We start from the raw sequence: 14,428 nt of genomic DNA, 5'->3' as shown, positions 1-14,428 counted from the left end.
TTTGATGAGAGTTTTGTTGTACCTGCGCAGGGCCAATGCGGTGGCCTTGTTTTGCTTTGGACATCCAGAACTATTAATATAAATATTATTAGCCCACATGATCGCTTTATTCACTGTTATGCTACTAATCCTATCTCTAATGCTTCCTGGTTTATGACTTTTGTGTATGCTTATCCTAAAAAGGATAAACAGTTACAACTCTGGAATGAAATTTCTTCTCTTAAACCCCATAACGATGAACCTTGGCTTCTTATGGGTGACTTTAATATCATTGCTCACCCGACTGAAAAAATTGGAGGTAATCCTGGTACCACAAACTACATGTTAAACTTTGTTAATTTCCTAAATGACAGTAGCTTAAGCACTCTTCCCCACTTGGGAGTACCCTTTACATGGACCAACAATCATAAGGACCACACTATTATCTATGAAAAATTAGATAGGGCTTGTGCAAATCCCAACTGGATTCTTCAATTCCCTGAGGCCGAAGTAGAAAATATGCCAATAATAGGGTCTGACCATGGACCTGTTTGTGTTTCGTTTAATCACAGAACCCCCAAGATGTCTAATAGTTTTAAGTTTGAGGCCATGTGGCTGTCGCATTCTTCCTTTAAATCTCTGGTAACTAATGCTTGGAATGCTTTGCATGACTCTGATCCAATGCGAAACTTTACCATTTTGTGTGGCAAATTTTCTGTTCTCGCAAAAAATTGGAATAAAGAAACGTTTGGAAATTTATTTAAGAAAATTTCTTCTCTGCAGGACCAAATTTCAATTATCCAAACTCAACTTATGACTAATCCTTCTGCTACTGTGCTACAGGAAAGGAACATTACTCTCAATACTGAATTGCATGATCTCTACAAAGATGAAGAAATCTATTGGGCCCAAAAGGCAAAGGCAAATTGGTTAGCTCTGGGTGATAAAAACACAAGATTTTTCCAAACCCAGGCTACCATCAGGAAAAAGAGAAATTTCATTTCTAAGATCAAGGATGACAATAACTTTTGGATAACTGATCCTAACGTCCTAGCTAGACATTTTGTCTCTGATTTCAAGAAACGATTTACTGCTGATTCAAATCCTAGTGCTGCTTCTCTTAATGACTTTATCAACATAATAAGTCCAATTATATCTGATTCTGATAATGCTTCTATCACCCAACAGGTAACTGAAATGGAGATTTTAGATGCTCTCAACTCGATTGGCCCTCTAAAAGCCCCAGGTCCCGACGGACTCCATGCTATATTCTTCCAAAAACATTGGGAAGACATAAAAGGTAGCCTCGTTCCTATGATCCTGCATTTTTTCTCAAACACTTCTTCTTTACATGCTATTAATCACACTAATATTACTCTGATCCCAAAGGTTGAAAACCCTGAAAGTGTTTCTCATTTTAGACCTATTAGTCTTTGCAATGTCTGTTTTAAAATTATCACAAAAATTCTGGTCAAAAGATTACGACCTTTGCTTGAGAAATGCATTTCTAATAATCAAGGTGCTTTCGCCCCTGGAAGATCCATCCATGACAATATTTTGATTGCTCATGAACTCTTCTCTGATTTTCAGAGAAAGAAAGGCAAAACTGGTGCCATGGCTATCAAATTGGATCTAGAAAAGGCTTATGACTTCATCAATTGGAATTACATTAAGGCTTGTTTAAGCAGATTTGGTTTTAATAGCAAATGGATCGGCTGGATCATGGAGTGCATAACTTCAGTTTCCTTTTCTGTTATTATTAATGGCAAACCCGAGGGTTATTTTTGCCCTACTAGGGGTGTAAGTCAGGGTGATCCTCTTTCCCCATATATCTTCATTCTTTGCATGGAACCCCTAATTAGGCATCTAAACAGACTGTCTGCCAAGTCTAGCTCCCATGTTGGGATCCTTTCCTCTCCTCATGGGCTTAAGATCTCTAACCTTATGTTTGCAGATGATTGCCTTATTTTTTGTAGAGCTTCTAGTAAGGCTGCTAGAAACGTTATGAAAATTCTAAATGATTTTTCCTCTGTTTCGGGTCAAAAAATCAATTTTCAGAAATCCTCTCTGTACTTCTCGCCTAAAGTTCTATCCGGAACAAAACATGACATTGTTAATATCCTAAATATTCAGCACAAAAGTACTATTGGCAAGTATCTCGGTGTCCACAATATCATCTTTTGGAAAGATCCAATTAATGCTAAAGAATTGCTTTTGAAAATCTCCAACAAGCTTGCAGGTTGGAAAAAAGGGTCCCTTTCAAGAGCAGGGAGGCTCACCCTCATTCAAGCTAACCTTTCAGGTATGCCTAATCACATAATGTCGTGCTTTAAATGCCCTTCGAAATTAACAAATGCAATTGATAAAGCTTCTAGAAATTTCTTCTGGGGTTCCAACTCTAGTTTTAACCCTGTTGCTTGGAACCAAGCTTGCACTCCAAAAAGTATGGGAGGTTTAGGCATTAGACCTTCTGCTCATTTCAATAATGCGGCTATTGCCAAACTTGGCTGGAAAGTTCTCACCCAGCCAAGTAACTGGTGGGTTAAGATTGTTACTAAAAAATATCTTAAAAATAGATCCTTTTTCCAAGCTAAGAAAGGGCAAAACTGCTCCCTAGCTTGGAAAGGCATCCTAGATAGTAGAGACATCATTCTCAATGGAATGAGATGGATTATTGGTAATGGTCAAACTGTTAATTTTTGGACTTTTAACTGGATTTTCCCCTTTCCTCTAGCTAACCTTCTTGATGAAAATCAGACTGCTTCTATTCATTGGAATGAAACAGTTAGCGATTATATTTTAAACAATAAGTGGAATAGAGATAAATTGTTGACTCATTTACATACGGATGTTGTGGATCAAATTTGTGCTATGCCTATTCCTATATCTCCCCATGAAGATGCTTTTATCTGGGGGGCCCTCGCCAAATGGTGCATTTACTATTAAATCTGCCACTTGGTTACAAAATGCAAATGCAGAGAGCCATGTTCAATCTCCTTTGCTTAAGAAACTCTGGCAATTGAATGTACCTCCTAAGGTGAAGGTCTTTGGTTGGCTTCTCTTGCGAGGTAGACTTAAAACCAGAAGCAGATTGCACAGGTTTGGCCTCATTCACTCTAATCTGTGTCCGTTATGCAATGCTAGTGAAGAAACTATTGACCATTTATTATGTCATTGCTCTATGACAAGATCTGTTTGGAACCTTGCCAATTGCACTGTTTTGCTTAATGCAAATAGCCTGCACCAGAAATTAACTGAGTTATTTATTGATGCTCCTTATGATGCCAATCTCTTTGCTAAGATCATTTCTCTTTGCTATCACATTTGGAAAGCAAGAAATAACAATGTTTTCAGGAATGAAGCTTTCTCCTCCCCTGCTATAGTGGCCATTGCAGCTTCCACTTCTCAAGATTTCCTCATTCATAATCCTCCTGTAATGCGTCCTCCAGATGAGCGGGACCACATCAAATGGAATCCTCCTCCTCCAGACCATGTTAAAATCAACTTTGATGGTTCAGTCATCCACCAAAACAACAATGCAACTATTGGTTTTATCATCAGAGACAGCTTTGGATGTCCTGTTATTGCTTGAATTGTGCTAAACGAATTGGGAAAGCTAATGTCCCTCTGACAGAAGCGGTTGCTCTCCGGGAAAGCCTCCTAAAAGCTCAAGAGCTTCACTACACCAACCTGTTGATTGAAGGGGATTCCCAACTGGTCATTCACTGTGTTATTCGGAAGACCAACACTCCTTGGCATCTACAGTCTATCATCGAGGACATCAAACAGCTAGCATCCAACTTCAATTCAGTCGTTTTCACCCACACTTTACGGGAAGCTAATTTTGTGGCAAATGCCCTTGCCTCCATAGGCCATGGATCGGACGAGCTCATTTCTTGGACCAGTCACTTTCCCTCAAGTGTTAATTCAGCTATTAGCTTTGATCTGTTTGGCGCAGGATGCTCTAGAGGAGCCTCCCTTTAGCTTGTTTTGTTAGTCTTTTCGTATCAATAAAAAAAAAATGTAACCTTGTTTAACGTACGTGCATGCATTTGGCGTCAAGAAACGCGAACCAGCTACTTGTACAGGAGACACGAAATTTCCACCACACATTCGAGCGAATCGAAAGAGCACAACTCCCGAAGCGGCAATTGATTGCGCAGTGCAGATACACCCTTGTCTCCTACACCCATTATGATACGCTTCCTGCTCATGATCAAAACGCCTCAGCGCATTCAATCGTCACGAGAATGCCCAAACGCTGTCAAATGTATCGTAGGAGGACCTTAGTCAAACATATAAGTTCCGATGCGCGTAGCTTCCTCCGTGAATTCGGATTTTACAATCCTAAAGTTTCAACAAGCAACGTCGGACTAGTGAGAACACCAACAGAACTCCTTTCGCTTTAACTCAGAATCAACACGTTCAAGCGAAGATTGCGTTTTGCTGCTCAGTGGATGGAGAGAGATGAAGATCCACTTTTCCACAATTCGAACGTTAAGGAATAGAAAATGTCGACGAGTTAAGCTCGACAAGATCTTTCGGAGAAGAGATTCGCATTTCGCGGGGTCTTCTTCCTTGAACGACATTTCTAGTCTAACACGAAGAACATCCGTCCAACACTACTTATTAAATAATACGATACGTGGACATGTGGGTTATGGCTCACACTATAAAGATTTCATTACCAAAATCATCACCACCACGAAGGAATCAATTTTTCACTACTCAGACAACCAAAAAAAACTTCACAATATAACTTCCAACAACATCACAGACATATATTTAGCTTCCAGGGACTAAGTTTGTCGTTCACATACCTTTTTCCTTTACTCTTCTTCTTTATACTGGGCCACCTTTGCCGTGGTCTGTGCACTGTGGAGGAGCATTTGGGTGGCATAGAGTTCGCTTATTCTCAAGGAATTGATACACTAACAATCAACAACTGGACTCGATAAAGTATAAGAAACAAGAAAACAATAACCGAGTCCTAGCCCAAACAACCAAACAAACTGGACTCGATAACGGTTACAAAATGAATCACAACAACCGAGTCCATAACTAACAATCGAATAAATCAGACTCGATAAAAATTACAAGACAGAGTACAAGATTCGAATAAATAATAAGTTATGAGCACAAGCCCATAACAAAATGGATTCACTTGATACTCGACAAGGGAAATGCATAATTCAGAAGTGAATCCAACAACCCATTCAAGATTCGAATAAATAATAAGTTATGAGCACAAGCCCATAACAAGTTAATCCGGAAAACGACTGAACTTCCAAAGAAAGAATTATGATTTCCAAGAATGAATCTAAAGTTGGAAATCCACCAAAGGACGAACATTTGTCACAAGAATTGGATTCGAAGTTCGAAGTGATAAAGCAGTTGAAATTTCAGAACCAATTGAATAAGACTTCGATTACAGAACAAATTCTATATCACAGGAAAACTTGAGAACCAAGACTTTAGACGAACTTCGAAAAACCTTTTTTAACACCACGAGGTTTTCTTTACCGAGCAATTCAAATGCTCAAAACCAAGCTGAAATAATTGCTACAACAATAGCTCTACTTAAAACCTGTCTTTTCTGACAAAAATGCATTTTAGTGTCGGCTCAACCAAAATCACGTCAATGATTTTAAATCGCAACTAAACTTTCAAGTCACAACGCAAAATAGTTTCTTTGCCAAATCATTAATTTTCAAAACACTTTTTGAAACAAGCTTAAACCACCTTCTTGAAATACATTTTCGAAACATTTTTCTAAAACACAGTTTCCAAAGCAAAAGTTTCAAACAACGGGGTTTCGTTGGTAATACTTGCAACCCTTTATTTTCAAAAAATTGGTTGAAATTCCTTGAACACAACCACATTTAAAAACAAACAACGTGAACCGAAATTTGGATTTTCCGAGCTGACAAAAACACTTGTGGTACCAGAAATTGTAAATCGACAGAAATCGAAACTTTGGAAACATTGCTCTGATACCACTTTCTGTAACGCCCCAAACTGCACCTCATCAGCTTGAGCACGTCACAGTGCCGCGTGTCTCTAAGACATAAACTGAATGTTCAGTTTACATCCTAAAAACCCGCAAGGCAATTTAGTTAAATCGCTTTTCGTAAATCGCGTAACGAAAACGTCGAATTACTTTTTGAGGTGAAAACTTTTTAGAATCATTTATCGAACTTATTCGTCTAAAGCGCTTCTAGATCACCACTAGGGTAAATAAGAGTTGGTACACTCCGATACAAGACGAAATAAGGAATAACAAGTTCCAAATTAACGACTCTCAAGAGATAGAGTTCAAGACTAGACACGGAACCTGAATTCAGTTACTACTATTCACTGAAGCTATCTCCGCGCACCCTGCTCCGTTCGTCAATCCCGTCACCAGTGCACAGTACCTGCATCCACACTGTTGTAGGGGTGAGCTTTCGTCCTCGCTACTCATTGGGAAATCATCTCGACTAGGTTTGAAAACAATGTAATATTGCTTTGTGGCCACAGTATAAAAACATACTCAAAACCATGTCATTAAAAGAACTACAAACTTTAAAATATTTTTCAACTCGAAAACCGATGCATGATACTTAAATAAATACAGCGCCAAATCCAAATATTACCTGATGGCCGGTCCCATAGACCCACTACACGACCTTACCTCAAATTAATTTATAACCAGGTAAGCGTAGCGAGAGCGTCCGCTACCTAGCTACACACACAGATCGGGTCGTCATTGCGATCGCGCACCGTCCGACCGGTGTAGCTAACCCTCCGGAGGTTTTGGGGATCGAACCCAAGGAAGTCAGAGCCACCCTTCGCTCTCAAGCCATCACATCTCTCACGATTTGGTTAGTATGCATTGCATTTTAACATAACCAAACCACATAAACTTAACATGCATCATTTAATAAAAAATCGTAATATAATAAACCCACTAATCGAGGAGAGTCCCGAATCCCCTACCTGGATTCCGATGCTTTTCTTCACGTACTCCGAGAGTCACGAACCTTCCGTTCCTCGGGTAACTGGAGTCCTAAATTCCGACACGATTCCATATCAATAACACTTCCTTACGGAAATAGTTATATAAACCTCGACAACTTAAATTGTCCGACCATTCCCTAGTTTGACCAAGATTTACTAATAACTATCGACGAGCTTCCAATTTCAATAAATTTATGGAGTCTCTATCCAAGCTTACAAATTAAGCTCAACCTTGTGTTTGTATTTGATTGTGCTGCTCACTGCACATATATTAAATATAACCAATCTCTACATTTAAAACCACTTAATCCCAAGGATTGAACAATGTGGTAACACCTTTAAAGGCAACGTGACTTTTTAACATTTTTGTGTCATTACTTGCATAATTAGGATATCAATTCCACCTTACAAATAGAACTAGTTTGCACCTTTGTCATTCTTGTAAATATGATGCAGCGTATTACCAATTGATCAAAACCATATCAATTGATCATTACATACTTACAGTAGCCTAGTAATACTTCCACCAAAATATTCCTATGCCACACATAATCAAGTCCAACAATAATTGTCCAAAGTGATCTCCCACTTACCTTATAAATTCTTTATTTTAAACTCCTTCTTCCTGCTGCGTTGTTGGACCAAGCAACTGAACATTCTCTACTCTGTTTCCATGGAATAGAGATACCAATCATCATCACCGAACTTTAAAGTACTGAACTCATTCACTTTCGTAAAAGGATCTTACCTCTTTCTGTTTCCTTCTCTGTTTACCTTCATCGTCCACCGCTCTCCACCCTTCTCAATTCTGACTTAATGGAAATCCTTATATAGCTTCTCAACCCAATTAAGTTTCAGTTTCCCGTCATCAACCGAAAACCAAAAACCAAAAACCAAATTCAAAAACCCAATCTCTCTCAAAATCCAAAAGGAAATTCAAACATACCCTGGTGGCAGCGTATACCACAACTCACCAATTCAACCCACTCAAGGAATCAAGCTCCACCAGGTGCCAATCCGTGCTCCAGGAGGTCGGAGACCAACCCAGAAGCATAGGAATACCAAGCAGGACAGCGGCTCCGCCGGTACCCGAAGACCACCAAAACATCAACTCATCAGAACCCATCCAAAACTGAAAACTAAGTATACCAGTACGTAGAGCTCACCGAGAGGATCGATTTCCATACCTCATGCAGCCCCGGAGATAGCCGGAAATTTCAGAAACTTCGCCAGAAAACCTGAAGCTTTTGGGCTTCGATTCTCTCTCCTCGCTCCATGCATGGATGATCCGTGACCAGAGGAGGAACCACGATGAAAAGACGCATCGAGCATGACCAGTGCACCGCTGTTAAGTCGCCGGACGAGGGAGATTCTGTCGGATCTCCTTTGCGGGTTACCGGGTCGAGAATTCGGGTCGAAGAGCCCAGAGACCTCTCGATCATTCTGGGATGTTTGATCTGATCCAGCCCTATTTATAGCCTCCCTTAATTGAATTTCAACGACTACGATGAAGCGGTGAGAATTTGGACGCCTCAGATTGCACCGCGGGTTTTCTCTTTACTTAAAATGAATTTCTATGATTTTCCAAACGATCTCACCTTATCTCGATAGATTTTTCCGGGGCTCACAGTGTCCTCGACCACCTAGTCGAGAGAGAGAGAGAGAGAGAGAGAGAGAGAGAGCTCTGACCAATCATCAACATCAAGAACCTCATCAAATCAGAGCCTTCCAAATCCCTCCCCATTTCCATCCTCACCAAAACCCGACACTTCCTCATGATTCCCACGCGCCCCGTCGAGTTTGTCTGCCAATACCCCTATATTTTCGAGGAATTCCTGCTCGCCGGCATCGTTGTTCAGCCTCACGTACGCCTCACCCTGCAAGTCCTCAATCTGTTATTGTCGATTAAGAAAGACTCAGATCCTCTGCCGACTTCAGATGGCGCCAAAACGGCTGACTGGCCGTTCGGGTCGGGTTTGGGTATGCCATCTACTCTGTCAAAGGACTAGGGCGGCTGCCAGGTCTGCGTCGTCCTCGGTGAGTGGCTATACGGAAGAGTAGGTTACGATTGTGAGGCAATTGAAGAAGAAGCAGGAGAGAGGAGTTGTAGTGTTGAAAGTGTTCGAAAAGCTTATAGGAAGCTGCTTTTGAAGGTTCATCCAGATAAGAACAAGCAGAAAAATAAATTAAAAAAGAGAGAGGAAAAAAAAAACAGAGAGAACAATTGAAAAAAATAGTGAGGGGTAGAATAGTAATCTTAGGACCTATTGTGTGAGAATTAGAGAGAATAAGGACTAATCTGTTTAATTTAAAAATTTTGGACTAAACTGTTTTATGGAGAAAAGTACATGGAGTAACAAGTATTTAATCCGTTTTTTTAATTAGACTATTGCTTAGTTTTAAAGTTTAAATAATGGTTTGATGAATTAGATTTCTGAACAAGACCTTGATTTTATTATCGTTGGCTTATTAATAAATTTCAGATTTTATTCTGAAGCATTGAATTTATTCGATTTTATTTACTACACATATATACATGGTTCGAACTAGCACTATAAAGATGTAAAGCAATACATCTAGAAAAAAAATTAGAATGAAAAGATTATCATTCTACCTAAATAGAAATACTCTAAGAATATGAGATATATTTTCGAATTATTTAATAATACCTCCCATTTACTTGTAAGAATGAATCGAGGAGAACTTGAGTGCTTAGCTGATAGTGGGACTACCCACACCATATTAAGGAATAGGCAATTATTCATTGAATTAATAGCCTATAATTCCTCTGTGACTACGATGATTGGATCATCACAAGTAATAAAAGGGCGAGGAACTGCCAAATTTTTGTTGCCTGACGACACAATGTTAAAGTCACAGATGCTCTGTATGCACCAAGAGCAAATTGAACCTTGTTAAGTTTCAAAGATATTCGTGCCAATGGTTATCATATAGAAACCCACTATGAGAATGGAACCGAATACCTTTATATTACCTCTAATGAATGTGGAAGGAAACGCATTTTAGAGAAACTAATGAGTCAATCTAGTGGACTATACCTCACTACTATTCGGATCATTGAATCCTATGCTGTCACCAACAATGAAATGTGGGACACTGACTCATACAGGCTTTGGTATGACGGCCTAAGGCACCCCGATCGTGACATGATGATCCGTATTTTAAAGAACTCACACGAACATCCCTTCTTTCAAGTGAAAAATAAAATGGAATAAAAATCCGCCACATTGCAAGGTGTCGGTCCTAGTACTACTCAAATGCAGCCATTGCCTTCTGAAGTACCAGAAGCACTACCTCCCTCCCATTATGCCTCATTGACTATTTCAAAGGCACATCACTCGTTTTGCTCTTTAGCAAAAACAGGATCGAGACCTTCCTATGCTAAAGATACAAAACAAAACATTCAATTCTTACAAAGGATACAAGGAGATATTTGTGAACCTATCCATCCAAAATGCGGACCATTCAAGTACTTTATCGTTCTAGTGGATGTTTCGACACGCTGGCCACATGTCGCTTTATTGTCCATAAGGGTTGACACGCTATCCATCATTCTTTTCCTTATCGAAAAGTACCTGATCAAAACTTATACAAGGAGTACGTGAGAGCACAATTGAGTCATCAATAGAGACATTAATGGTTTCCATCACAGAACAAGTTCTCTTGTTATACACCCTATAAGCTCTACTATTCAATGAGTAACCAAGAAAGACTCCTTTGTCACTTTTAGCATCAAATTTGGCAAGATATTCTCTATCCCTATAGATGTAACAAGGGCTACCAAACACTCTCAAATGGCTCACATTTGGTTTCTTTCCTTTCAAAATCTCATAAGGAGTTTTTTCAGTTCCCGGTCTAAAGATGACTCTATTGATGGTATAGCAAGCATTGCTAATCGCTTCTGCCCAAAAAGTATGAGCAAGACCAGCAGAGTTTAACATAACTCTTCCCATTTCAATTAAAACCTTGTTTTTCCTTTCCACAACACCATTTTGTTGAGGAGTTATGGGAGCCGAGAACTCATGCTTAATTCCCATATCATTACAAAACTCATCAAATGAAGCATTTTCAAATTCAGTTCCATGATCAGTTCTAAGTCTTACAATGCATTTATTTGAAGAGTATTGCTCACTTGAAATCATTTTGCACAAGTTTTGAAAGTTGTCAAAAGCATCAGATTTTTCACTCAAGAATTTCACCCAAGTGAACCTAGAAAAATCATCGACTAGAACAAGCAAGTACTTCTTACCACCTAAGCTTTTGGTTTGAACAGGTCCAACCAGATCCATATGCATTAAATCCAAAGGATTTGAAGTAGACATAGAATTAATGACCCTATGTGAGGAACGAGTTTGCTTACCAAGCTTGCAACCCTCACACATACCGGTTGGTTTCCCACTCAATTTGGGCAAACCCCTTACCCCTTCTTTGGTGGAGAGCTTCACCAAGTCTTGGTAGTTCACATGGCAGAGCCGTCTATGCCAAAGATTGAGAGTATCTTCAGTCGAGGAGGAACTAAGACAAATCTGAGAAGAAGCAGAATCATTAGCATTAACACAATAACAATGATCTTTGGACCGTAGTCCACCCATAACACTCTTACCCTTACCATCAAGAACAAGACATCTCAGCTTATTGAATCTAACCTCTTCAAAGTCATCACTCAATTGACTCACACTAATAAGATTAGCTTGGAGTCCTCCAACATACAACACATTTTTTAAATTTGGGATACCTGGAGCAGTTACAATCCCTTTTCCCACAACCTTTGCTTTCTTTCCGTCACCAAAAGTGACAGAACCACTGATAGCCTCATCATAGAAGGATGAGAACCAGTTTTTATCACCTGTCATGTGCCTAGAGCACCCACTATCCAAATACCGAGTATCAGCTCTTCTAGACGAAAGAGCAGTAAGAGCAACCAAACATATAGCAATGGAGTCATTTTCTTCAACGTGTGAGAAACAACAAGAGGATAGAAGACACATTTAAGAAGGTTCAAAATCAGTTCCACAAATGTCAAAGGGCTTAAAATCAACAGAGGTAAGTGGATGAAATGACTTATTTTTCTTTGCCCAAACAACTTTTTCTTTTCTCAGAATTGCAACAAGTTTAGCAATCCTTCCAAATTCTTTCAAAGATTTTTCCAAAGTTGACTGTAAAGAAAGAAACAAAGAGTTTTCATGAGACTTTGTAGACTTTTGAGGACCATTTCTGAGTTTATGACACCTTGGTCTAATGTGTCCAGAGATACCACAATGGTGACAAATGGGAATGAATCTTTTGGATGACTTAGGGACACTTCCTTTAGGCAACAATTTACTTTTCACAAAAATAGTTGGCCTTTCTGAGGAGCTTTCTCCAGAATGAAAACCAATACCCTTTTTATCCCTATCAACTTTGCCCATTCCAATCATTTTGGAAACTTTATCAGATCCAATAGAAAATTTTGAAAACTTTTCTTGAGAATCACGTAAAGATTTTTCAAGAGAGATTTTTTCAGAAGTTAGAGAATTGACTAACCTGATTTGAGCATTCAAGTTCTCTTGCAGAGTCTCCACTTGACTTACCAAGGCATTTCTTTCAAATTCCCACTTCTTCTTGCAGGATTGCAACTTCTCTGCTATCCCAGTTTTTTCTTTTTCACAAGAAGCAAGTTGATCCTTCAATTCCTCAGTCTTTCCAATCATTATTTTTGAGGCTTTGTACAGCTGCTGGAACTTGTTAGTGGCTACCTCCTCAGAGTGCTCATCATCATCAGATTCATTTGAGGACTCATTTTGGGTGGTAGCAACAAGAGCAACATTCTCCTCTTCATGGTCGGACTGAGTTTCCGATTCACTATCACTCCAAGAGGTTTTAAAAGCTCTATTTGATTGAGACTTAAATTTTTTGTTTGCACAATCAGCAGCAAGATGACCATATCCTTGACACTCAAAACATTTTGGTTTTTCACCAAAAGACTTCTTTTGAAAAAACTTTGAGGACTTTGAGTATTTGTCATTTGAAACATCATCATTTTGATTTCTTTTGGAAGAAGTAGAACCAGAAAAATTTCTAAAGCTAGAAGAGGGTGACCTTCCTAATTTAAGAAATTTTTTGAACTGTTTTGTGAGAAGAGCAAATTCTTCTAGATTAAAATCAGAAGGGTCTTCTTCTTTTTTCAAAGTGCTTAAAGCAATTGATTTTTCTTTCTGACCCTTTCTCCTTTTTGACTCAAAGGTTTTCAAATTTCCCACAAGCTCATCTAATGAGTATGAATCAAGATCTTGAGCTTCCTCAATGGCAATTTGCTTAGCCTCAAAACTAGGAGGAAGAGCACGAAGAAACTTTTTCACAATTCTATGCTCTAAAATAGGATCACCCAACCCATGACATTGATTGGTAACATTGATGAGGCGACTATGGAAGTCATCAACAGATTCATCCTCTCTCATAGTCATTTCTTCAAATTCAAGCACAAGGCTTTGAAGTTTTTGTGCCTTCACCTTTTTGTTACCCTCATGAGTGGTTTGAAGTAATTCCCAAGAAGCTTTAGCAGTTGGACAATTTGTAATTCTTTTTCTTTCCTTATCCGACAAGGCAGCGAAAAGGCTATAGCGAGCTTTAGTATCACATTTGTGATCAGATTGCTCAGCAACAGTCCACTCACCTCTTGGTTTAGGAATAGGATTTGAAGTTTCAGTTTCCTTTTTAGTTGGTTCTATCCAACCCTTCTCTATAATGTTCCATAACTTATCCTCTTGAGATTGCAGGAAAGCCATCATCATTACTTTCCATTGAGAGTAATCTTTTCCATCAAAATATGGAGGAGAGTTAATGGAACTAGAGACTCTATCACGGTCCATTCTAGGAGGCCAAAGGAACACACTAACACAAGTTAGTGACCTGCTCTGATACCAATTGTGGATCCTAGAAGGAGCCTAGAAGGGAGGGGTGAATAGGCTCACAGCCAATTTTTTCCGTTCAAAAACCTTTCTCAGGGATTGCAACAGGGTGATCAATCCTGAGAACTGATAATGAACAGATTGTATTGTAAATTCAACAAACCAACTAAAGTAATAAAGAACACATGTTTTGTTGACGCAGAAAAACCCTATCAAGGGAAAACATCTGCGTGGCCTTTACTCTTGAAAGACCAAAACCAAGTCACTAATGAAACAGATTACAAGTTTACAACACTTGGATTGCACTGACGCGGCAATCCTCCTAGACTAACTCACTAGACTGTTGTAATCACTCCTTGCTAATTGTTTACACAAGTGAACAACTCAGAAATCTCAACTATGACACAAGCTACGAACGCAGCAAGTTCGACTTGGAGATTTCACCTTTGAAGCTTACAATTCCCAACTGAACTCATGGGATGCAAGAGATGAATATGCATGAATGGTTTTGTGTTTTTCAAATTGTTTTCAACATGGAACAA

General features: G+C 39.1%; 1 protein-coding gene and 1 long non-coding RNA gene across 2 annotated transcripts; both read right to left on the bottom strand.

The window, feature by feature from the left end:
- Nucleotides 1-6,412: 6,412 nt before the first annotated feature.
- On the bottom strand, nt 6,413-8,408 carry LOC133715350 (uncharacterized). The gene is made up of 3 exons (XR_009849036.1): nt 7,727-8,408; nt 7,572-7,643; nt 6,413-7,027 (listed from the first exon to the last, which is right to left on the bottom strand). It is a non-coding gene; the product is annotated as an uncharacterized LOC133715350 (long non-coding RNA).
- Nucleotides 8,409-11,987: 3,579 nt separating this feature from the next.
- Nucleotides 11,988-13,847, bottom strand: LOC133716425 (uncharacterized). Its single transcript, XM_062143138.1, has one exon. The coding sequence runs from the start codon at nt 13,845-13,847 to the stop codon at nt 11,988-11,990; it is 1,860 nt and encodes a 619-aa protein (XP_061999122.1).
- Nucleotides 13,848-14,428: the final 581 nt, after the last annotated feature.

This window comes from Rosa rugosa, chromosome 6 (genome assembly GCF_958449725.1).
Source record: "Rosa rugosa chromosome 6, drRosRugo1.1, whole genome shotgun sequence".
Classification (NCBI taxonomy): domain Eukaryota; kingdom Viridiplantae; phylum Streptophyta; class Magnoliopsida; order Rosales; family Rosaceae; genus Rosa; species Rosa rugosa.
The sequence above is the reverse complement of the archived record's forward strand: the minus strand, read 5'-3'. Positions and strand labels throughout refer to the sequence as shown.

Excerpts from the sequence above, each read along its gene's own strand:
- LOC133716425 (XM_062143138.1), bottom strand. The coding sequence starts at position 13,847 with ATGGACCGTGATAGAGTCTCTAGTTCCATTAACTCTCCTCCATATTTT.